Source organism: Mesoplodon densirostris, chromosome 11 (genome assembly GCF_025265405.1).
Source record: "Mesoplodon densirostris isolate mMesDen1 chromosome 11, mMesDen1 primary haplotype, whole genome shotgun sequence".
Classification (NCBI taxonomy): domain Eukaryota; kingdom Metazoa; phylum Chordata; class Mammalia; order Artiodactyla; family Ziphiidae; genus Mesoplodon; species Mesoplodon densirostris.
In genome coordinates, this window is record NC_082671.1 from 37714844 (window position 1) to 37740455 (window position 25612).

The 25612-nt window shown below is 36.9% G+C and overlaps 1 protein-coding gene across 1 annotated transcript in view; it reads right to left on the bottom strand.

Annotated features, from left to right (window-relative positions):
• LEMD3 (LEM domain containing 3) overlaps positions 1-25612 on the bottom strand; it is a 67668-nt gene that overhangs the window by 17901 nt on the left and 24155 nt on the right. The window contains exons 2-4 of the mRNA XM_060113439.1: positions 16211-16248; positions 11479-11545; positions 9136-9203 (exon numbers count right to left, since the gene is read on the bottom strand). Of these exons, the coding sequence (XP_059969422.1) occupies positions 9136-9203; positions 11479-11545; positions 16211-16248 (173 nt within the window). The remainder of the gene's footprint in view (positions 1-9135; positions 9204-11478; positions 11546-16210; positions 16249-25612) is intronic.

Consider the following 25612-nt stretch of genomic DNA (forward strand, 5'->3'; position numbering starts at 1 on the left):
ACCTACCTTCCCGGATCATTGTGAAATCAAAGGTAACATACAGAAAGTACTAAGATAAATTATACTTGAAATATTATAATTATTATGAAATGCATCCCTCAGTTCATTTCTTAGAATACCTATTTTTCCACAAAGACACAATTTTATTAACAGTGATTAGCATTCCAAGCTAGTTCATAAAAAATCTATCCAGCACATAATTTGGCACATTTGCAGCTATCTTCTTTCCTATTATATTCTTCACAAACCTTAATCATATTGGGTTAAAAATTAAACAGGTCTTGAAAGTGACCTAGGAAATGAACCACCATCCATTACATCATTCTACTGTTAAGTTATCATACAAAGCTCCCACCATCTAACTTAAAAAGCAATCTGTCTTTTCATGAAAATATAGTGCCATGTGTTTCCTAAATGTTCCACCAGAGGGACCTCTTAACTTTTTACAAATCAAAACAAGCTTTCAATCTCAAAAATGATGAATAAAAAGTTCAAGAAAAACACTGGAGAAGTAAGAAAACGTGTTTAAGTTATTTAAATTAATTGTCACATTTATTTAAATTTCCTTTGAAGGAGAAAGTGGGAGCAATAAAATAAAAATAGAATGTAAAGAATCAAATTGAAGAAAAATTTTAAACATTTTTACTGAGGCTTATTCACTAATTTTACTCCATCAAACATTTAGTAATACTGTGCTTAAAATGCACTAGAAGTTGGGAAAAAAATTAGCTTATACTGTAGGAGTGCTACATATTCTCTGGCTCATTTACTCCTGAATGCAAAAACTTAATTGTGTTGCAGTTGAAACCATAGTACAAATACATAAAAGGTACAATAGATCCCTCTCCACAAGCAGAAAGCCTACAATATATATATGGTCATCATTATTTGATACTAGCTTCGTAGTGGGGTTCTTCCATACTTATTCTAGAACTTGGGTAAAATAAAATATCAATTTTGGATAGATTGTGCTAAAATTATCATTAAAAATTAGAAAGTAATTTGGCAACAGGTATCAAAAGCATTAACAAAAGTTCTTTGAACAAGTAATTTCATTTGCAGGACTATTTCCTAAGGAAATGATCACAAAATCAAGTACTATAATGCAAAAATTAAGGTGCTTTCATAATACCCAAAAAACCACAAACCAGTACAATACAATCATGTAAAGAAATATTATCCAGTGATAAAAAAGAAATAATTTTTAAAAACCTGAACAATGACATGGGAAAACACTAACAATTTTAAGGAAAGAATATGTAAATATTTACAATATGACATTTATAATATTTATAGTGATACTAATTTGGGGGAAAAAATATAAGACTAGAGAAAACATGGACCAAAATGAGTGGCTAACCTTAGGTGGTGAATTTGAAATGCAATTTTCCTTTTATTTTCTGTATGAGTTAAATCATAAGCATGGGTTAATGTTATACTGAAAAAATAAGCATTATTAAAAACAGCACCTAAAAGCATTTATCTAAACCTGAAAACTTTATTTTTTTGGAAAAAACCCTGTTTAATGCTTTTTTTCCTTTTAGTAGCAGTCCAAACTGCATCTTTGGTGGTAACAAGCCATACCAGATTTCACAGCATTTGAAAAGCTAAAAATGGGACTCCAAAAAGAAAAGGTTAACACTAACAAACACACACACACACACACACACACATACATACACACACACACCCCTAAATGTATAAGAAGGATATTACCTACATAAAGTAACTTCACTTAACTAATTAAGAAATGAATCCAAAATCTCTTGTAAAAATATACGTTAGAAATTCTACTGAATTAAAAAAGGGGGGGGGGCAAAACCCAATCTGAAACATAAAATAGTCCCAGAGAAAAGATATTAAAATCTTTTAAGACCAGAATTCTTTAACATCACTCTTTTTTTTTTTTAATTCAATACAGGCAGTTCCCAACTAACTCATGCATGGGTGTATCCATTAACTCCTTTGCTGCCAGTCTTCAATTGAACTAATCTCTTGTACCCTACTGCTGCCTGGCTTAGACTCCAACTTGTCCCAACCCTGGTTCTGTGTCCTTCTTTTTACCTTATCCAATCAAATGGCTGGGGACAGGAAAGAGAGGCAGTTAATCATCCTTCCACACCAACTCGACTCTTCTTCAGCTCCAGCTTAACTACTGATCAAGCCCTATCCTGTTCCCAAGCCCTATCCCATCCAACCCTTTAGTCCTTCCTTCAAATACAATTCAGTAGATTTTAAGAGTCTTGAGGTTTGTCTGAAATGTAAATTAATCCTGCTCCAGGAATTTATGACCAATGATAACAGATATCTGGTATCTGTGCCATTACCTCTCTGAGAGATTCAACTGGGAAAAAAAAGAAGAGAAAGCAGGAGGGAATCACTGGTTGGGATCAGTTTTTCCCACTGCTAAAAGTAAAAACACTTTCAAATCATAACGAATGGCTTGCTGCCTTTGGATTCCCACATGCTATGCCCTTTTCCTGGAATATTTGATTCTATGTTCCCTTTAGCCTACTCAATCCAATCCCTTCTTTGCCCCCACCCCAATAATCCATCTAGCAATTTTTCCATCCCTTAAGACAAAGTCCCATAATCGTAAGCCCTCCTTATTTAGACCTTTTGGAATCCTAATCCTTTAGGTATCCAATCTATTAACTATTACGCTATCCACGAATTTGCCTGTCATCAATGTTCTCATCTAGGTCAAAACTGAAAATGAAGAAAAGAACAAGGTTGAGAGACAAATCCTGCAGCATGTTATTAGAAAACTCTCTTCAGAGTGACACTGGTTTAATTGGTTAGGAAACACACAAAAAAAGAAGTAAAATTTATTGGAAGTTATTATAATCTTCAGGCACTGACCTAGGTACTTTATATTCACATAAGTCTCCCAACAACTCTGACAGGCATTAATAAGAACAGTCCCACTTTCACACTGAGATACAGGTACAGAAATGTGAAGGGACTTTACCAAGACACACATTTTCTATGTGCCAGTGCTAGAATGGGAATCAACATCAAATCTCCATCATATTATACTGTCTCAACATCTTTTAAGTATCTACAAATAAGTTATGAATTAAGTTAAAAACTGAGTCCATATTTCTCTTTTTTGACGAGCATATCATGGCAAATTGTCACTAAAACCTTGCTGAAAGCCTTAACTATACTACATTCTAAATTTAAAAAAAAAAAAAAGGGGGGGTGATGTCAGCAAGATGACAGAATAGGGAGCCCCGGACCCTCCTTCCCCCATGGAGACACAAATCCAACAATACGCAGACCAGTTCCCTTTGTAAGAAATCTAGAAACCGGTTAAGAGCCTCCTGCACACCAAGCATGTGCAAAACTAGCTGCATGAAAGTAGGAAAATTCATAACACTCACTCACCAGAGCCCCTTCCCCTGGCATACCATAATGTGATCTGGAGAAAATTCCCAACTCCTGGCTTATCCTTGAGGAGGGAAAGAGAAGACTGGAACATATGCCCAATGTTCAGACTTTTCAGGGGCCACCAGAGGGACTGGCTTCTGTCTTGCTTGAATCTTAGCACTAATAGGTAAGGGCACTAGGTTGGGGGCTGCCAAGAACAAAGGCAATGAACTAATACACACTCACTTGCCACTGCCCCTCCCTGCAGCTCAGTGCAGAATAAGTGGCAGAAAACCCCCAACTCCTGGTTTCTCCCCAAGGAGGGAAAGAGTTGGAACATGTGTCCAATGTTTCAGTTTCTCAGGAAGCTGCCCAAGGGACTGGTTTCTGTATCACCTGTTTCAGAGCACTGAGATCTGACATAGTCTAGATGCCTGGGGGTTGCTGAAAATAAGAAAGAGCTGGACAGCTTCCTGCTGTTCCAGAGAACCCGCAGTATAGCAAACAGACACCAGAGGGAGCAAGAGATTACAAGCTCCTATAAAAAGAAACCTGCAAAAATCTCTCTAGCTGGGAATATATACCCACAAGTCCAGAAAAGATGCATCCACAAAAAAGGTTTGAGGGGACCCCAGAATCTCTATCTGAGCTCAGTGGCAAAGGTCTTCCCCTGCATGAAGGCAGTCTGTAAAGACTGGCAGATGTGGCTGTGTTTTCAAATGGTAGATCCCAACACAAGGTAACAAGACACACAAAGGAAACAAGGAAACATGGCCCAACTAAAAGAACAAAATAAATCTCCAGGAACTGACCCTAAAGAAACTGAGCTATATGAATTACCTGATAAAAATCTAAAAATAACTGTCATAAAGATGTTCAACAAGCTCAGGAAAACAATGCATAAATAAAATGAGAATATCAATAAAGAGAAAACACTAAAAAGAACCAAACAGGAATTTTGAAGCTGAAGAATACAATACCTGAATTGAAAAATTCACAAGATGGGTTCAAAAGCAGTCTTAAATCAATCAGAACAAAGAATCAAGGAACTCAAAGATAAGTCATTTGAAATTATCCAGAGGAACAAAAAGAAAAGAGAATGGAAAAGAATGAAGAAAGGCTTAAGGGACTTACGGGGACATTATCAGTTAGATCATTACATGCATTATGGAAGTCCCAGAAGGAGAGGAGTGAAAGGAGCAGAAAGCTTATTTGAAGAAATAATGACCCAAAACTCCCAAATCTGGGGAAAGAAATGGACATTCAGGTTCAAGAAGTCCAACAGCTTCTTATGGGATACAGCAAGGGCAGTTCTAACAGGGAATTTCATAGTGGTAAATGCCTACATTAAAAAAGAAGAGACTCTCAAATAAACCACCCATCTTTACACCTCAAAGAACTAGAAAAAGAAGAATAAATTAAACCCAAAGTTAACAGAAGGAAATGATAAGGATTAGAGCAGAAATAAAATTTTAAAAAATCAACAAAACAAAGAGGTGGTTTTTAGAAAAGATCAGCAAAATTGACAAACCCTTAGTTAATAAAAAGAGAGAGAAGCCTCAAACATAATCAGAAATGAAAGAGGAGGTATTAAAATTGATGTCAGAGAAATACAAAGGATCATAACAGACTACCACGGACAATTACTCAACAACAAACTGGATAACCTAGAAAAAAAGTGGATAAATTCCTAGAAACATATAACCTATCAAGACTAAATAATGAAGAAACAGAGAAAATTTGAACAGACCTATAACTAATACAGAAACTGAATCAGTAATCAAAAACCTCCCAACAAAGAAAAGTCTAGGATTCAGTGGTTTCACTGGAGGATGCTACTAAACATTTTAAAAAGAATTAACACTTATGCTTCTCAAATTCTTCCAAAAAATTTTAAGGGGAGGGAACACTTCCACACTCATTTTATGAGGCCAGCATTACTCTGACACCAAAGTTGAACGAAGACACTACAAGAAAGGAAATACAGACCAATATCCCTGATGAATACAGATGCAAATCCTCAACAAAATATTAGCAAACTGAGTTCAACAGTTTTAACAACACATTAAAAGGATCAGACACCATGACCAAGTGGGATTTATTCCAAGAATGCAAGGATGGTCCAACATACAAAAGCCAATCAATGTGATACACCACATTAAAAGAACAAAAAATTGGGCTTCCCTGGTGGCGCAGTGGTTGAGAGTCCGCCTGCCGATTCAGGGGACACGGGTTCGTGCCCGGGTCCGGGAGGATTCCACATGCCACGGAGCGGCTGGGCCCTGGAGCCATGGCCGCTGAGCCTGCACGTCTGGAGCCTGTGCTCCACAACAGGAGAGGCCACAACAGTAAGAGGCCCGCGTACCGCAAAAAAAAAAAAAAAATTGAAAATCACGTGATCATTTCAATAAATACAGGAAAAGCATTTGACAAAATTCAACACCTTAAATTATTAAAAACACTTCACAGATCAGGAACAGAAGCAAATTACCTCAAAATAATAAAGGCCACGGGCCTCCCTGGTGGCGCAAGTGGTTGAGAGTCCGCCTGCCGATGCAGGGGATACGGGTTCGTGCCCCGGTCTGGGAGGATCCCATATGCCGCGGAGCGGCTGGGCCCGTGAGCCATGGCCGCTGAGCCTGCGCGTCCGGAGCCTGCGCGTCCGGAGCCTGTGCTCCGCAACGGGGGAGGCCACAACAGTGAGAGGCCCGCATACCGCAAAAAAAAAAAAAAAATAATAATAATAATAAAGGCCACATATGAAAAGCCAATGTCTAGTATATACTTAACTGTGAAAAACTGCAAGTTTTTCCTTGGAGACTAGGAATAAGGCAAAGATGTCCATTGTTACCATTTCTATTCAATATAGTACTAGAAATCCTAGCTAGAGCAATTAGGTGAGAAAAGAAAAGGCATACAAATTGGAAAGGAGGAAGTAAAATTATCTGTTTGCAGAAACATGATCTTATACATAGAAGATTCTACAGACTCCACAAAAAATACCATTACAATTTAAGCAATTCAGCAAAGCTGCAGGATAAAAAAATTGGTATAAAAAAAGAGGTTGCATTTCTATACACAAAAATTAAAAATCAGAAAAGAAAATTAAGAAAATGTCATTTACAATAGCATCAAAAAGAATAAAATACTTAGGAATAAACATTACCAAGAATGTGATAGACTTATACACTGAAAATTACAAAGCACTGCTTAAAGAAATTCAAGACACAAATAAATGAAAAGACATCCTGTGTTCATGATTGGAAGACTTAATATTGTTAAAATGTCCATACTACCCAAAGCAATCTACAGATTCAATGCAATTCCCATCAAAATCTCAGTAGCACTTTTTTGAGAAACAGAAAGATCAATTCTAAAATTCATATGGAACCACAAAGGATCCTGAATAGCCAAAACAATTTTAAGCAAGAACAAAGCTAGAGGCCCCATACTTCCTGACTTCAAAACGTATCACAAAAGTACAGTAATCAAAACAGTACGGTACTGATGTAAAGAGAGACACATAGAACAATGTAAGAAAACAGAGAAAGTCTCACATATATGGTCAACTGATCTTCCACAAGTGTGCTAAGAACACACAATGGGAAAAGGATAGTTTCTTCAACAAATGGTGTTGAGAAAACTGGATTTCCACATGCAAATGAATGAAACTGAAGCCTTATCTTACACTACACAAAAATCAACTCAAAATGGATTGAAGACTTAAACAGGACATGAAACTACAAAACTCTTAGAAGAAAATACAGGGGAAAAGCTTCATGATATTGGTCTTAGCAATGATTTTTTTTTTTTTTTTTTTTTTTTTTTTTGCAGTACGCGGGCCTCTCTCTGTGTGGCCTCTCCCATTGCAGAGCACAGGCTCCGGATGCACAGGCTCAGCGGCCATTGCTCATGGGCCCAGCCGCTCCACGGCATGTGGGATCTTCCCAGACCGGGGCACAAACCTGTGTCCCCTGCATCGGCAGGCGGACTCTCAACCACTGCGCCACCAGGGAAGCCCTTAGCAATGATTTTTTAAATATGACCTGGCAATGATTTTCTGGATACGACACCAAAAGCACAGGCAACATAAGCAAAAAGAGACAAGTGAGACTACATCAAACTAAAAAGCTTCTGCATAGCAAAGGAAACAATCAACAGAGTAAAAACGGGATCTGTGGAATAGGAGAAAATAATTGCAAACCAAATATCTAATAAGGGTTAACATCCAAAAGTAAATAAGGAACTCTTACAGGTCAATAACAAAAAAAATCAGATAACCTGATTTTAAAAATGGGTAAGGGACCTGAATAAACATTTCTTCAAAGAAAACATACAAGTGTCCAATAAGTATATGAAAAGATGCTTGACATCACTAATCATCAGAGAAATGCAAATCAAAACCACTGTGAGATATCACCTTACACCTGTTAGCATGGTCATTATTAAAATACAAACCAGAACCAAAAGAAAACAAAATAAGAGTTTTCAAGCATATGGAGAAAAGGGAACCCTTGTAAACGTTGGTGGGAATGTAAAATGGTGCGGCCATTATGGAGACCAGTATGGAAGTTCATCAAATTACTAAAAATAGAACTATTATATGTTCCAGCAATCTCACTTCTGGGTATCTATCAAAAGAATTGAAAACAGGATCTAAGAGATGTTTGCACTCCTATGTTCACTGCAGTATTATTCACAATAGCCAAGAAGTGGAAACACCTAAATATTCACCAGCATATCAATGGATAAATAAAATGTGGGGTATATACAGTGGAATATTATTCGGCCTTAAAAAGGGAAATCCTGTTATATAGTACAACATGGATGAAACTTGAGGGCACTGTGCTAAGAGATATTAACCAGTCACAGAAGGACAAATACTGCATGATTCCATTTTTATGAGGTATCTACTGTAGTCAAACTCACAGAAGCAGAAAGTGGCATGGTGGTGGTCAGGGGCTGGGAGGAGAAGGAAAGGGGGAGTTGCTGTGCAATGGGTACAGAGATCCAGTAATGCAAGATGAAAAAGTTTGAGAGATCTGCTGCACAATGATGCATATATAGTTAATAATACTGTACACTTTAGGGTAGATCTCATGTTACATGTTTTTTTACCACAAAAAGGGGGGAAATGAAGTTTGTATGACATGACTTGTTCACAATGAATGGATGCCAACTTCTAGGGATCAGCATTTCCATCTGCAAGTACTCACATCTTTATGGAATTATCTTTACGGAACTGGATTAACATCAAGCTCCCCAATATGGTTTTCAAAATCCACTATCCCCTTTTTAGAAATCAGAGTGACACCTGTCCATCTTAACCTTCTAGTACCTTTCCTTTTATCTAGGATTTCCTAGATTACTTACAGTGGTACAGAAAATACATCTTCAAATTCTCTTAGAACCCTGAAATAAAATTATCCCGGGGCAGAAGAATTGAAATAAATGACAACAGTTAGACACTTACTTGCTTTCTTATATGCTACTTACTTATCTCAATTTCTCTCTCACCAATGGTGTTTGCACCCTTTCCAAACTAATGTGCATTCTCTCACAGAGAATGTTCTAAAACAAACTAAAACAAAAAATGTTGAGTAATTTTGCTTTCTCTATCTGCTCACATTACACCAAACAGCAGGCCCAAGCTTGTAACAGTACAATTAAAGTAATCAAATACATGGTACTGTAGATATAAGTTGTGATGATTTACATAAATTTTAAGAATAGAGCTATTAAAATTCTAATTTCACTGCTTACTTTCAAATATGCAGCTGCCTCTTGGACAGAAAGTGTTCTCTGACTAGAACTGCCACATTCATGATCTCCTGGAAAGATTAGCATATTATTAATTTTGAATCAGTACTATGTTAAACAGAAGAAAACAAATATGATTAATCAAACTAGTTTTACAAATTACACAATTATAGATTATAATCAGTAAAGAAAGAAGATAAACACTCATTTATATTTTCTAGAAATAAATTCCAATAGGCAATATAAACAAATATTTTTATATCAACCGCAACCTTTAAATGTATTTCAGTCTAGATAGAAACATACATTCCTCTTACATTCCCAATGAAATTGTTAGCCAGGGGTAGGAATCATGTCATGCTGATGCCTATCCATAGACCTTGGCACAAAGAAAGCCCTCTACAGATGTATTATTTTTCAAGGGGGAAAATTCATTGTGCTAACTCATACATCTATTAACTAAAGCTAATAATTCAAGAGTTCAAGTAAGTTTGAATTAAAATGCACATTTTCGGAGTATTACTAAGCCTATCTTTAGCAAGGAGTATGCATAACTTAAATTATTATAACACAAATCAATAGGGAAATTAGAAGCTTCTACCTATAATCTGGTTTCTACAAATACGTGTACTACATACAAAAGTTTGGAAAACTACATTTTCCTTTTCTTGTAACTATTTATAGAAGAATCCAAAGCCTTTTTTTCTTTTTCAGGCTATCTGTGGTTATTAGAGATCAATTATCCTTACAATGAACTTCAATTTTAAGTTTCTCCTACTTGTTTCTTTCAAGTACTTTTTTAAAAAAATTTAACATAAAAGTACAATAATTAAAGTAAAATCCTTGGCAAATTTTTCTATCATAAAAGCAACCACGTTCCTATTTATCGTTTTGTTCAAGTAGCCAGATTTTAATGGTCATGGTTGTAAAACAGGTAGAAATACCTATTAGATGAACATGTAAGTCTTCAAATTTTATAATCCATCCTCAGAGATTCCGATTCCACAGATCTACAGCAGAGGTTGGCAAACCCACAGACCAAATCTGGCCTACCACCGGTTTTTATAAATGAATTTTTATTGCAACACAGCCACGCTCATTCATGTATTATCTATGGCTGCTTTCAGGCTCTAACAGCAGAAATGAGTAGTTGTGACAGAGACAGTCTAGCCCGCAAAGCCTAAAAAATCTACTATCTGGCTCCTTCACAGAAGCAAGTTTGCAGACCCCTGCTGTAGAAGAAGGAATCTATATCTTTAAAAGCACCCCAGACTATGCCGATCTAACACACTTCACAAAACACTGCTATAGAGACAGCTCTAGAAGCTTGTAGCAGCAACATGAGGAATTCCATGTAGATTATATACTTCATTTCTGGGTGCTACAGCATACCAAATAAATGTCATCAGTTTGCAGCATATGTATATAACAGTCTTCCAGTCAATGCAAAGAAGACTTTTAGTGATATACACACAATTATTAGCCAAAAAAATCTGACCAGAATTAAGGACTCCCCCCACAAAAAAAAAACAAAAATTGGTGAGAGGATGGGGAACTGTCAGGATTCTCAATGCTTCCATTCGACCAGAGAAGTTCCACATTCACCTACTAGGTTTCTACCAATGATCTAGTTTCTACAAAAGGATCTGCTACAAACAAAAGTTTGGAACACTACATTTTTCTTTTCTTGTAACTGTTTATATGAAGAGAATCCAAAGTCTCTTCTTTCAGATTATATGTGAAGTAACTGAAAAAAGTTAAAAGGTAATAGATAAGGTGCTACTACAGCTTTTATAAATGCTAAACTTCATGCCAATTCACCTATATTATTCTAATTGCAGATATGTTGCATACCTGAGAACTCTCAAAGTCTTACTAAGACCAGAATATGAGGAAAATGCGATGTTTCAGGAGAAAAAAATTCTGTAATATATTTACTTTATCCAAGGAAATGACACCTATACAATCACCAAAGGAAAATCCGCACTTTTATATTTAATCGAGGATTTTAGTTAATCCTCTGCTTACCCAATTTAACTGATATGTAAGATTTCAGAATTTTGTTATTATCAATGCAATAAAAAAATGTGATGACTTTTACCATAGAGTATATATCTATATTTCATTGTATACATATGGCAGGCAGGAAAAAGGCCTTCATTAAACGTATCTATACAGATAAAAACCCACTCCATATAAGGACTAAAAACTTCTAAAGAGAAAACACCCCACAATGTAACATAACAACACTGAACTTGGGAAAAACCATTTCTACTGATACTGCATGCTATATATGCAAATTAATTTTTAAACACTTTTAGAGACTATGAATGTTAAAACAATTACCTGCAAGCTGTGCCAATCGATCATGAAGCTTGTATAAAGTGTTCATCATAAGATTTTTCTTACTTTCCTAAATTTAAAAGAAATTATTATAAAATATCCAATTCTGGGGGGAAAAATGTACCAATTAATAATTTTTATTAAAAAAGAAAAACAGTGAATGAATTTAAAAACCATAGAAGCTACATAATCTGAAAGACAAATTCATATTTAACCAATGGCTACCATATCTTAAAGAAACCTTAATCTAAGAATCTAAACTATCACTCTAAATATTTTAGCTTCTTGAGGATGACTGGGAAACCGGCACTAAGGTTAGTGCTAGAAAAGGTCTCATATACAACAAACTCCCCCAGCCACCAAAACAATGCTCCCAATCCCCTCTATACAATGCACGCCCATGTGTATTTTTATGAGACTGTTTTCTTCATGTTTTGTTTTAACCTGCCTCAACCACATAATAAGGAAATGAGTAATGACACTTCAATTAAATTAACCCTCAACCCCTCCTAGGTCCCTAAGTGGCCCTGTATAAATTTATGAACCATTAAAGTGAAACAAACATTTAGTGAGCATCTACGAGTTAAGAACTGTTCTCAGCAAAGCGAGAAACCCAGGGAACAAGATGGTTCCTGTTCTCAAGGGCAAAATACATACTAAACGTTATATTATAGTTGCAAACAAGGTACAATGTAAATACAGAAGGTGGAGGGGAAGGAAGATCCATTTATGGAAGCGGGAATATCTGAATCGGGCTTCACAGAAAGAACAGAATTGACCAGCATTCCAGGCAGAAGGAACAGCATGGGCCTGAAGGAATAAAACCTTTGGTTATATTTCTTACATAACCAGAGCCTACTTTGACTCAGCAAACTGCTAGAAAAGCAGTTTGGAGTCAATGGCTAGAGAGCTCTAGATACCAAGACAAAGAGTTTGACTTCATTCTGAACATTTAGGACAAGAAAAGTAAAACAGAACTGTGCATCAGGAATATTATTCTGACCATATGAAAGGAAACCAGAGTGGAGACTACTGCAATGTCTAAGCACCCTGACAAGTAGTCTAAACCAATGAGACCTCAATTTAAGAGCAATCACAATTAAGAGAAACTGATACAAGCAACGGGGGAGGGTAGGTTAGGAGAGGGGGTAAGAATAGCTTATCACACTATTTGAAATAAACTCATGATTTATGAGGGGGCTATGTCTTTATTATTTCCTTTCTCCTTAAGTTTCTAACAAAATAGGATTACTGTATGAATATGACCAGGAACAAATTCAGACAGGATAGTAAAAAAGCTGGGAAAGTAAAATTCATATGCCCAGTGACAGGTAATCTCATCCATTTGTTTTCACGCTATATGTTCAAGGACAGAAGAGACAAGTCTGCACACTATGGATAGCATGCTTTTATCAATGCAGCTTTAATGAGTGGTACTAGGAAGAGAAAAACTCATCAAAGGCTCCACAATCCTACCACAAAGTCCCTGGCTTTATGTGAGATGGTTGATAAAGATAAGTGACATTCCTTCAGCTGACTACTTGCCTTACAACCCATTTGCTTTTTACCCCCTCAACTCTATCTCAACCTGATTCAGAATCAAGCCAGTCCTTATCACATAAGCTTAAAAATCCAAACTGCAAAAATTAGACATCAAAAAGTAATGGCGGGCCTCCCTGGTGGCGCAGTGGTTGAGAGTCTGCCTGCCGATGCAGGGGATACGGGTTCGTGCCCCGGTCTGGGAGGATCCCATATGCCGCGGAGCGGCTGGGCCCGTGAGCCATGGCCGCTGGGCCTGCGCATCCGGAGCCTGTGCTCTGCAGCGGGAGAGGCCACAACAGTGAGAGGCCCACATAACGCAAAAAAAAAAAAAAAAAAAAAAAAAAAGTAATGGCAGGGGCTGAAATTCAAGATTCTGAAAGCTATGCATCTGTGATAGATTAAACCACAAAATAATAAATATGTTCAATATAACAAGATGAGGAGTTCCAATGATAGTGTAGGTTGTGGACTTGACATATAAAACCAAGGTAAATCTGATTAAGCTTCAGGACTAAAGTGGTTGACAGTTTTGAAGTTTGTTTCCTTCCTTAACTGGAAAAGGGACCGATTCCCTTTTCGTTTTGCATGTCCTGATCACGCCTATCCCCACACCCCTTTCAAAACCAAAACTAAATCCAAAAATTTGACACTGTCCTCTGTGATTACATCTTTAATGAACATCAGAGGCCTGGGAATAAACTTCATCTTTTTTTTTTTTTTTTTTTTTTGTGGTACGCGGGCCTCTCACTGCTGTGGCCTCTCCCGCTGCAGAGCACAGGCTCCGGACATGCAGGCTCAGCGGCCATGGCTCACGGGCCCAGCCGCTCCGCGGCATGTGGGATCCTCTCGGACCAGGACACGAACCCGCGTCCCCTGTATCGGCAGGCGGACTCTCAACCACTGCGCCACCAGGGAAGCCTTAAACTTCATCTTTTGATTCACATGTATTAACCCTGGACTAGGACTTCCCTGGTGGTGCAGTAGTTAAGAATCACCCAGCCAATGCAGGGGACATGTGTTTGATCCCTGGTCCGGGAAGATCTGACATGCCATGGAGCAACTAAGCCTGTGCACCACAACTACTGAGCCTACACTCTAGAGCCCATGAGCCACAACTACTGGGCCCGCACACCACAACTACTGAAGCCTGTGCACCCTAGAGCCTGCGCACCACAACTACTGAGCCCACACGCTCTAGAGCTTGCGTGCTGCTACTGAGCCCACATGCTGCAACTACTGAAGCCTGTGCAACTAGAACCCATCTCCACAACAAGAGAAGCCACCACATCGCAACGAAGAGTAGCCACCGCACCGCAATGAAGAGTAGCCCCTGCTCACCACAACTAGAGAAAGCCTCTGTGCAGCAACGAAAACCCAATGCAGCCCCAAAATAAATAATAAATAAATACATTAAAAACAACAACAAAAAACACTGGACTAGACAAGTAGAAGAAATAACAAAACCTAATCATATGTAACTGGATCTCATACTGGATAACATACATGCTACTCCATTCGCATACAATGCATTTAAATGCCCAAAAAGCTCAGCTATAATTTTTTCAAGAATTATTTTTCCAACAGCAACTCATTCAAAATGACCATCTATATATTACAAGGGTGTCAAGTGCCATCCAAATGATCAACTAACTTATGATCTAAATAGTTTTTATGGAACGTTTTATTAATGGGAACAAATCAATTTTGAGAAATAGAAAGGTTCAATAATCTTTAGCACCAATATGCTAAACTAGAACTAAATCCGAAAAGGGTGTACATCAAATGTTAAAGTTACTTTCTTACAGAAACTTATATTGGCTTATAGTTTCATTACAAACTTCTTCCATTCTGTCTGCTTTTCAGATTGCCTCCTAATATTCAGCTTGAAATGTGTCTACTGATCACCCTGAAAACAAGTTAAAGATCTACAAATAAATCCATATTTAAAGTAAGCTTTCAAGTAACCTTCCATTAAAAAAAAATAATTTTTTAATTTGAAATAGCTACCTTCTAATTGTGTGTTTTGGTAAGCTCCAGATTTTCTTTTACTAACACAAATCATTCTCTGAAGCAAAGTTCTCATTCTTGGGGGAAAAACCAAACTGTAGGGTGACTCTACCAGATTTTCTCACATATTATCACCTTTAAATATTTCCCTCTTGTATCTCAGCCAATTTTCTCCTCAAGGATATTTTCAATTTTTGTATCAAGTCCGATTAAATGATATTAATGGATTTTAAACACTTAGCATAGTGCCTGGCACAGAATAAACACTTAACATAGTTAATTGCCATTATCTTCATTACAGTTATTATTATTATTTAGAGATTAGGAACCTCAGGTTCCCCCAAGGGGAAAATTATACAGAAGAAAATAAAGTCTTGTCTTTTCAATGTTCAGTGAGTATATTGTGCAAATTTAAATTATGATGCCAGCAGCAATGTTATACTTAATATGATAAAGTCAACTTTTTAAAAAAAACAATATCACCACAATAGAATACTACAGAAAATAATCATTACTAACAATCTAAAGTAACATTCTATGGATCTGATTATAAATTATTACATATCCTTTAGTACAACAAATAATGTTTTCCGTACAGGTTTGTATTACTGTCAGTTCCTATAATAAAAAAAATTAACAACTAATTGTGTATTATAATATAAACTCAAATATCATAATCTTTGGAGTGCCTATAATGATGAATGATAAGTGAAAAATATTTTCATGTGAGTAAAACTTAGGTTAAAATTAATACTATAAATCCTTTAAAAATACAAGGAATCATAAATAAGTTGCATAAGACTCTAAATCCTTTGCCTTCCTGACAGTTGAAAAGGCATGCCAATGAGCAAAAAATCGAAAGAGAACAAAAGGAGGGCAAAAAAGACAAAAACTGCTAGGGTACCCAACAATTAAGAAAACAGGCATACTTTTAAGGGTAAGACCAGATCCCCAGATGACATGCCACTGCCATTTTACTTGGCAGTGGCTTTTACCTCAAAGTGATAAACAGGTCAGCTCTTAGGTGGAAATTGGTGTCAGATTTAATTATACTGTGGTCAAGGAATACTCAAAAATAAGAAAATTTATTGCCTTTAAAATTACTACTTTTTAGGTGATAGTCATCCTACTACCTTTATCATATAAAACATAAGACAAAGTATCAGTATTAAGATTTTTTACTTACTTTCATTTTTCCAAATGTTTCATCAAAGGGGTTTTTTACTATCAAGGAAAGAAAAAGAGAGAACTATTAGCATCATTTAAGAATGAGAATTAGAATCCCCCTAAACAAGTCCTCGGAAATGCCAACATGTACTATGCTAAAACTGAATGTAAACATGCAAACAATATATAAACAAACTGATGATAATAAAGGTTGGGGAACTAATTTTTCAGACTTACTATATTTACCATTCTCACTATGATTTTGTGGTTTGCTCTATAATACTTAGAGTGACTTGGTTCAAGTCCTAGCTCCACTACTTACTAGCAACGTGGCCTTGAACTACCATCTATTTAGCCACTCTAAGATGTAGTTTCCTCTTCTGTAATGGAAGGATGTAATGATGATACCTACCTTATACAGTTGTGAGGATTAAATGAGATAAACCATACAAAATGCTTGGCATAGTGTCAAACACTTAATATATGTTACCTATTATCATTACTATTAATGACAATCATTTCTTCACCTTAACTTGGTTTCTCTTCAAAATATAGACTAAAGGCAGTTACTACTTGAGGAAATCTACAAGATGCTTTAAAACTGAATAATTCATTTAGAATTCTTACTTCCAATGATTAAAAAACAAAACTTCCTAGTCCTTGCTAACATCTGGAAAAGTGGCATGAAACAAATATACACATCAAAGTGGCTAAGAATAAAGTCTCAGTATTAAACAACTTCTTACTTCTAATAAATATTATAAAGAAAGGATTTACCACTTTCTATCCAACCTCCATACACCCACCGTCCCCCAAAAGATACAAACAAGTTCATGGCTGATTATGTAGCATCTCTCTGGTTATTATTTAGAATCTCCTCCTTTTCCTCTATTTTAAAATTGCATGCAAAAATATTCAAAGCTTTCAGATACCTGGATCTCTATAGGCCAGGTCACAACTAAGACTAACTGAGCCTACAAAGTAGTTCACACTGACCAGGTTTCCTTTCTGAGGTGCTTTTCTATTTTTATTTGAGAAAACAGGAAGTCCCATAGGAACCAGGAACTGCCTGATTCTAAGAAAGTTCATGTGTGAGACCAGTTTAAGTTAAAAGGTACAATAAAAAAAAAACAAGGCAAAAATGTATTCTGCTATCATCTAAAGGGATTTGGTAATGAATTTTCAGACATCATTTTTCTATAAAGCAATAGGGTTTTCATGCTGAGAAAGAAAAAATTTTGAAAAACAGAAGATCAAAAGTACTCAGTAAGGGACTAGGAAGAGGAATATAGCTTAAAGATTAAATAAAATGTTAAGAATCAGAACATGCTTAGACTAAAAAGATACTTTTTAATAACACTAATTTTAATTAATGTAAAATTTGAACAATTTAAAATAAAGCCATATTTAGTTCAATATACTACCAAAAATGCTTTTGTCAATCTACTTAAAATAAATTGGTCAAACAATACTAAACAATGAGTATTTTATTTGCCCTCTATAATAGTAATTCTAAAAAATATTAAAACATGCAATTCTAAAAACAGGTTTTAATATCTATGAAGAAAGGCCATGAGAGGACCATTTTTGACTGCTTACAGATTTGTTTCTGTCAAAATTATTAAATGGAAAACTAGCTCTTCAAGTATCTCTATGAAAGTATTACTGTAGATTGTGGATGCTCTGCCACTAGACTGCTCTACTATGAGTTTCTCATGACAAGGGATCACATATATTCACGTTCATATGCTTGGAGCCAAGCACAGTACTGAACATACAGTCAGTGTTTGAAAAGTACTATTTGAGCTGTCTAGGCTAAACCTGCCCTTCTTTATTCTACTCTACGTGTTAACACTGAAGCAAAAGTGTTAAACTCTGCAGGAAGCTGGAGAAGGGTACGTTCTGAGCAACTGGGAAGGGAGAGGAATAGGATAACAAAGGGAAAGCCAAAGAGCAGAACAGTAATTCTGTTGAAAAACATTGCTCTGCCATTTGTATCTTTCTAAATTTCTGCCTCTTGTCTAATAGGTTTAGATACCCGAGAGTATAACATATCTGAAAGCCAACAATATACATACCTACTGATAAAAAAAATGTTCCCCAACTTCCTGTGACAACTGTCACCTATTAAATTAACAGATGACCTATTAAATTAACAAAAGTAAATGTAGTCTTGAGGTTAAGTTTAAAAAGGAAACTCCATCTAAAAACAGCAATTTTAGCAAACCAAATGCATTTTTATGCATCTAACTTTTATTCCCCTAAATCATTTCAGTATTTCTAAAACTACATCAGTACTTTTTATCTCATCCACATTACCTACAATTTCTAATGGATACAACAAATATTGTTACCCCTAGTGAAAACATTCCTCCCTCCCCCTGCTAACTAGGCAATTGTAGAGAAGAAACCATATTCCAAATGCAATCTACAGCAAAATGCCACCTCATTTTTTAGCCTCTTTTCTAGGGATGGAAACTGAGAGTAAACTATAGTTCTTATCTCTTATCCTAAAGCAATGATAATGCCAAGTTAGTATTTCAAACTTATTGTCCTCCTATATCCCCTACACTCCGAACAGCTTGTCATTACTGCTTTTTCTCAAATTCTCCTGGTGTGGCCATTTCTCCTTCATTTTTCTTGTTCAGATTATTTCAAACCTCAAATATACCAAACTTTTTAAAATAAATGTCCTTAAATTTTGACTTCTCTTCTTCGGACTATCCTAATAATTGTAAAAATCAAAGTCCTAAAAATATTTCTTTAATTATACTACTAGACCCCTCAAAATCGTCCAATGATTTCTCATCACATTTTGCTTCAAGGAACTAATTCTAATCTTGTGATACTTTCCTACTTACTTTCAAGACACATTGTTTCCTCTCCTTCTCTAAGCCTCTTTCTCTCACATAAATTGCAAAAAAAAAAAAAAAAAAAATGTTACTAGTTTTACTGATCCTTTCTATCAGGTGTAAACTTTTTTCCACTCTCTTAGGCTGAGATCAAACTGTCAACCATTATGAATTCGCAGATAAAAAGGAAAAAAATGAAGTATATTATAAATGTACGTACATTGTTTTTTTAGACATAATGCTATTGCACGCTTAATGGACAGTATAATGTAAGCATAACTTTTACAGGCACTGGGAAACCATAAAACTCTTGTGACTCCCTTTATTGCAATATTCACTTTATTACAGTGTCAGGAACCAAACCTGTATTATCTCCGAGGTATGCCTGTATTCGCAAAGTATATGTTTAATGTTGACCAAATGAACTGATGTCCTCCTCAGGAAGGCCCCATTTTGGTCACTCAGTGGCAATAAAGGGAATAAAAGTCTGTGGTGACCAAAGTTCTTTTACAACTCAAAAGAAAGATAAAGTTTATTCATTTAATAAGTATTTATTGAATAGTTTGTGCTAGGCACTGGAAATGTGGCTGTGAATAAAATAAATAATATCTCTGCCCTCTAGGAGCTTATATTTTAGAGGGGTTAGAAGAGACAATGAGCAAATACACTTTTAAAATATATAGTATGTCAAATGGTTCTAAGTGCTTTGGAAATAAAACAGCAGGAATGGTGCTTGACATGTGAGGGAACTTCTCTACTGTTTTCCATAGTGACTGTACCAATTTACATTCCCACCAACAGTGTACAAGGGTTCCCTTTTCTCCCCTTTTCTCAGATTGCATTTGAATAGAAACCTGAGAGAGCTGAGGGAACAAGCCATGGACTGTGAAGGAAGAGATTTATAGACAGGAAGAACAGGAAGTGTATGGGCTGTGAAGTGGCAGCATGCCTGCCGTACTACTCCTGGAAATAAAGCAGTGTGGATGAGAGGGCAAGTAGCAAGAAATGAAGTCAAACTGGTAAAATTATTTAAGGGAGTTGGCGGGTAAGATAATGTAGAACCTTGAAGACTTTTTATATATTACTCTGAGCAAGAAACCTCAGAGAACTGGAAACATGTTATCCGGCTTACGCTTTAAAAGAAAGACACATTTAATAAGTGACAGGCCACTCTCTGGATTAAGTTTAAGAGTCCTAAACATTTAGATAAGAATGATCTGCTATTCATGAAAACTGAGGAAACAGTACATCCAGGAAAACTGAGGAAATAGTACATTCAGGGTACTTGCGTCCTGCTTTCTCTACATCAGCACAGCCAACTGCAGACAGCCTCAACATTTTTCTGTTCTGAATACTTGAAACTATTACCAGTCATATCAAGATATTCTGTCAGAAAGAACTGAATAGACATTTTTCTAAAGAAGACATACCTGGCCAAGAGGTACATGAAAAGGTGCTCAACATCACTAATCATTAGGGAATTGGAAATCAAAACCACAGTGAATTATCACCTCATACTTGTTAAAATGGCTATCCTCTAAAAGACAAGATAACAAGTTTGGTGAGGGTGGGGAGAAAAGGGAACACTTGTACACTGTTGGTGGGAATGTAAATTGGTACAGTCACTATGGAAAACAGTATAAAAGTTCCTCAAAATATTAAAAATAGAACTACCATATGATCCAGTAAAATCCCACTTCTGGGTACACATCAAAAGGAAATGAAAACAGGATCTCAAAGAGAGATCTGCATCCCCATATTCATGGCAGTGTGATTTACAACAGCCAAGATATGGGAACAACCTAACTGTCGATGGGTGAATGGATAAAGATGATGCAGTACGTATATACAATTCAGCCACGAGACAGTCGGAAATCCTGCCATTGCCAATAACATGGATGGACCTTAAGGGCATTGTGCTAAGTGAAATAATTCAGACAGAGAAAGACAAATACGGTATGATATCACTTACATGTGGAATCTAAAAAACCAAACTCAGAGAAACAGAGAGTAGAGAGGTGGTTACCAGGGGCTGGGCAGTGGAGGTAATGGGGAAATACTGGGCAAAGGGTACAAACTTCCAGTTGTAAGATTAACAAATTCTGGGGATTTAATGTACAGCATGGTGATTATAGCTAATAATATTGTATTATAAACTTGCAAGTTGCTTAAAGAGTATTTCTTAGATGTTCTCACCACAAAAAAGAAATGATAATTATGTGACAGGATGGAGGTGGTAGCTAATGCTATGGTGGTAATCATTTTGCAGCATATAAATTTACCACATCAACATGCTGTACACCTTAAACTTACACAATGTTATACGTCAATTATATCTCAATAAAGCTGGAAAAAATTTTCTGCCAGAAAGGCTCTGAGCTTTTGATCTTTCTTATCTTCTTCAAGCCTGAATGTTTTTCCTTCTCCTTCATTCTGTCTTTAAGGTCCAGTTTGCAGCTCTCCTGCAGTCATGAAGGATGCCTAACCACTGCAGCTTATCAGGACCTTCCTCTTCTCAGAACCTCCATGTATTTACTCTCAGTATCCCACTACCTTAACTATTTGTTGCTGTTTTCTCCACCAACAAGACTGCAAAATCTCTACCTGCTTTGCAGATACTGGGTGCTAAATATATGCCGAAAGAATAGAAGCTTGAAGGCACAGTGCAGTCTCCTAGAATAACAGCTTCACCAATACCAGAGGGGTACTATAATCCTGCTTACTCTACAAGATTCTCCTTTGAATAAAAAGGAAATATTTCTTGAGCTCTTGATATGTTCCAGGAATACTGATGCCACGCTTTTAGGAGGTAGCTCATTTCATCCTTACACCACTATTTTACAGCAGGTATTACCCCTATTTTTATGGACAGAGAAACTGATGAATGATCCTTCAGGTAAATGCAGTTTAAAGAGCTGGGATTCAAACCTATGTCTGCCTCCAAAGCCAACATTCTTTTCATTATAGAAAAAACTACAGAAAAGAAAATATTTATTCTATTTGGTTTAAGGAAAACATTCTTCTCTAAAACTTTCAGATTTGGAATCATTAAACTTTAATCTCTTTATGATGTAATGCATGAAAAATGCCCAAAATCGGGATAAGGAGGAAAAGACACTGCTTTTGGGAAAATACACTGATGTCTCTTAGATGAGGAAAACTCTTCAAAACCAAGTTCTCTAATTGTAGTCTAGAAAAGATTTTCCATGACCTGTCAAAACATAAAGTGTCTGATGACCACCACGGGCAGCATTCATCACTGCCCTTCTCTCTGCTGCCATGGCACTTTGTTTTTAAGACTGCTAAAAAACTTACCACAAGGCATCGGCTTAAAGAAAAAACCATAATTTTCTAATTTAGTACCATACCACATCTAAACAATATTTTGGCTTCATCTGTTAACCTAAGATACAAACATATATCAAGTTGCCTACTAGGTGTCAGGCGTTATGCTGGTTGCAGGATATTAAAAAATGAAAATATGTAAGCCCTGAACTCAAGAGGTTCAGTCTGGAGGGCAGTAACTCTGCAGACATGTTCTTTCAAAGGCAGTCTCTTATAATGCTAAAAGTCTATGACTTTTAGGTTTTAGTCTTTGGAAACTTAAGGCTAGGTTTTAGTCTTTGGAAACTTCAAGTCATCTAGGCAATTAAATTCAGCTGCCTAAATGACCAATTATCTCTCTGAGTTGTACCTTTTTGTAAAACGACATTCAAATTCTCAAATCCCATCTTCTAGCATTAATGGTTTAAACAGAGCATAATTATATGTGAAGAAGTGGGGGGGGAGGGCAAATGTTTCCAACAGCTGCAGAACACTGCACCTGTATGGCCAACACTTCTGCATTTCACTGCCAGCCAGACTGATCTAAATATGGACAGGGTGAACAAGGCAGTACATTCTTTTGCAACACAGCACGCTGCCCGTTTGTTCTCTGAAAGTTCACCTACTGTTTCATGGTCTGCCAAATATGTGGTCATTCTAAAGCACAGGAACAGTTCACTTGAAGTGTACTTATTAGTAAACTACTGTGAATATTGAGATTAAATCAGCAATCAAAATAGACAAAATTATATGGACAAGAACTGTCTACTATAAAACTTGCCTAAGGTAAACTTTTATACCACCTTGTTCTACTCATAAATAACCTTTCCATGTTTACCACACTTATCTATCTGGATTTACAGAGGTACAGACCTAGATGGGGATAATCAGTGAAAGAGAAGGGGAGGAGGGCAACAACGCAAATACTTCTTTACTTCTCACATCCTATAGGACTCCCGACTTTTCACTGGCGCTATTTTGAGAGGCAACAATCCTGTGTTGCTTCCAAATAAGTTCTCTTAAAGAATTGGGCTTCCCTGGTGGCGCAGTGGTTGAGAGTCCGCCTGCCGATGCAGGAGACACGGGTTCATGCCCCAGTCTGGGAAGATCCCACATGCCGCGGAGCAGCTAGGTCCGTGAGCCATGGCCGCTGAGCCTGCGCGTCCGGAGCCTGTGCTCCGCAACAGGAGAGGCCACAACAGTGAGAGGCCCGCGTACCGGGGGAAAAAAAAAAAAAAAAAAAAGAATAACAGAATACACAGAGTGATTTTATAAAATAAAAATAAAAAGGGTTTTAAATGTGGTTATCAAAGTACTAAGAATATAGTGAAAACTGAAATAATGTATCCAAGGAAATAAAAGGTCAAAACTCATAATTAAATTGGCAATAGCCTTATTATTTGATTGGTTCTTCTTTTTTTTTTTTAATGTTTGCTTTTTTTTTAATTAATTAGTTTATTTATTTTTGCTGTGTTGGTTCTTCGTTTCTGTGCGAGGGCTTTCTCCAGTTGTGGCAAGTGGGGGCCACTCTTCATTGCGGTGCGCGGGCCTCTCACTATCGTGGCCTCTCTTGTGGAGTACAGGCTCCAGACGCGCAGGCTCAGTAGTTGTGGCTCACGGGCCTAGTTGCTCCGCGACATGTGGGATCTTCCCAGACCAGGGCTCGAACCCGTGTCCCCTGCATTAGCAGGCAGATTCTCAACCACTGCGCCACCAGGGAAGCCCTATTTGATAGGTTCTTATTCTTCATCCCTATATGATAAGGAACATTATGATCTCTTGCAACCTTGTCGTCATTTGAAAGTCTCACATTTGCTCACCATAAAAATGAAGACTTCCTTGGAAAAAACTGGTAACAGACTGCAATTGAAATTGTTATTAAATTTTTATTTAATCTTCATTCAAGCACTAATCTCACATTATAATTGTACCCCAAGTTTGGGATCTCTGTAACAAAAGCTATAAGAAAGACTTCTAACCATAGACTGTTCAACAAGTATTAATGGAGCATATTCTATACACCATGTTCTGAGAACATGCTGCATACGGAGTAGTGGAGATAAATGAGTAGCTATGATATAACAGCTATATATACATGGCTATAATATATATAATAAAAATAGCTATAATATAATCAATACCTTAGAGTTTAGAATAGAGTGCTTTAAGAATTCAGAAGGGGATAAATAATTTCTGTGTAAAATAGGTCTGAGCCTTAAAAATAAACCAAGAGTAACAAAATGGAATGTACTAGAAAATGCAACATTAATATATCTCAAAAGTATCATGCTGAGAGAAAAAAGCCTCACAAAAGAGTATTCTATGAATCCATTTATATGAAGTCTTAAAACAGGCAAAGCAAATCTATGGTCAAAAAATCAAAACAGTGATGGAGTATTGACTGGGTAGGAGGAAACTTACAGAGGTGACGGTTAATGTTCTATATCTGTAGGGATTTAAGTTACACAGCTGGAAGAGTTTGTCAAAATCATCTGATGGTACATTAAAGATTTGTGCATTTGACTATATGCAAATTTTACCTAAAAAGAAAAAACACCTCACTCTAGTTAATAATATACACAAAGTATGTAAGGGTGGAATATCCTAATATCTTCAATTTACTCAAATATATATATATATATATATTTTTTTTTTTTTTCTTTCTGCGGTATGTGGGCCTCTCACTGTTGTGGCCTCTCCCGTTGCGGAGCACAGGCTCCGGATGCGCAGGCCCAGCGGCCATGGCTCACGGGCCCAGCCGCTCCGCGGCATATGGGATCCTCCCAGACCGGGGCACGAACCCGTATCCCCTGCATCGGCAGGCGGACTCTTAACCACTGCGCCACCAGGGAGGCCCTCAAATATATTTTTTAAAAGAACAGAATGGTGGATGGAGTGATGAATAAGATATATAATAAAGTGAATATAGAAAGTGTGTAAACAGTAGACTAGGTGTGGGTATGAGTGTTCACAGCACAATTCTTTAAATTTTCTGTTTGAAATGTTTCATAATAAAATGGTAGGGGAGGGGCCTCCCTGGTGGCGCAGTGGTTAAGAGTCCGCCTGCCGATGCAGGGGATACGGGTTCGTGCCCCGGTCTGGGAGGATCCCATATACCGCGGAGCGGCTGGGCCCGTGAGCCATGGCCGCTGGGCCTGCGCATCCGGAGCCTGTGCTCCGCAACGGGAGAGGCCACAACAGTGAGAGGCCCACATACCGCAAAAAAAGAAAAAAAATAAAATAAA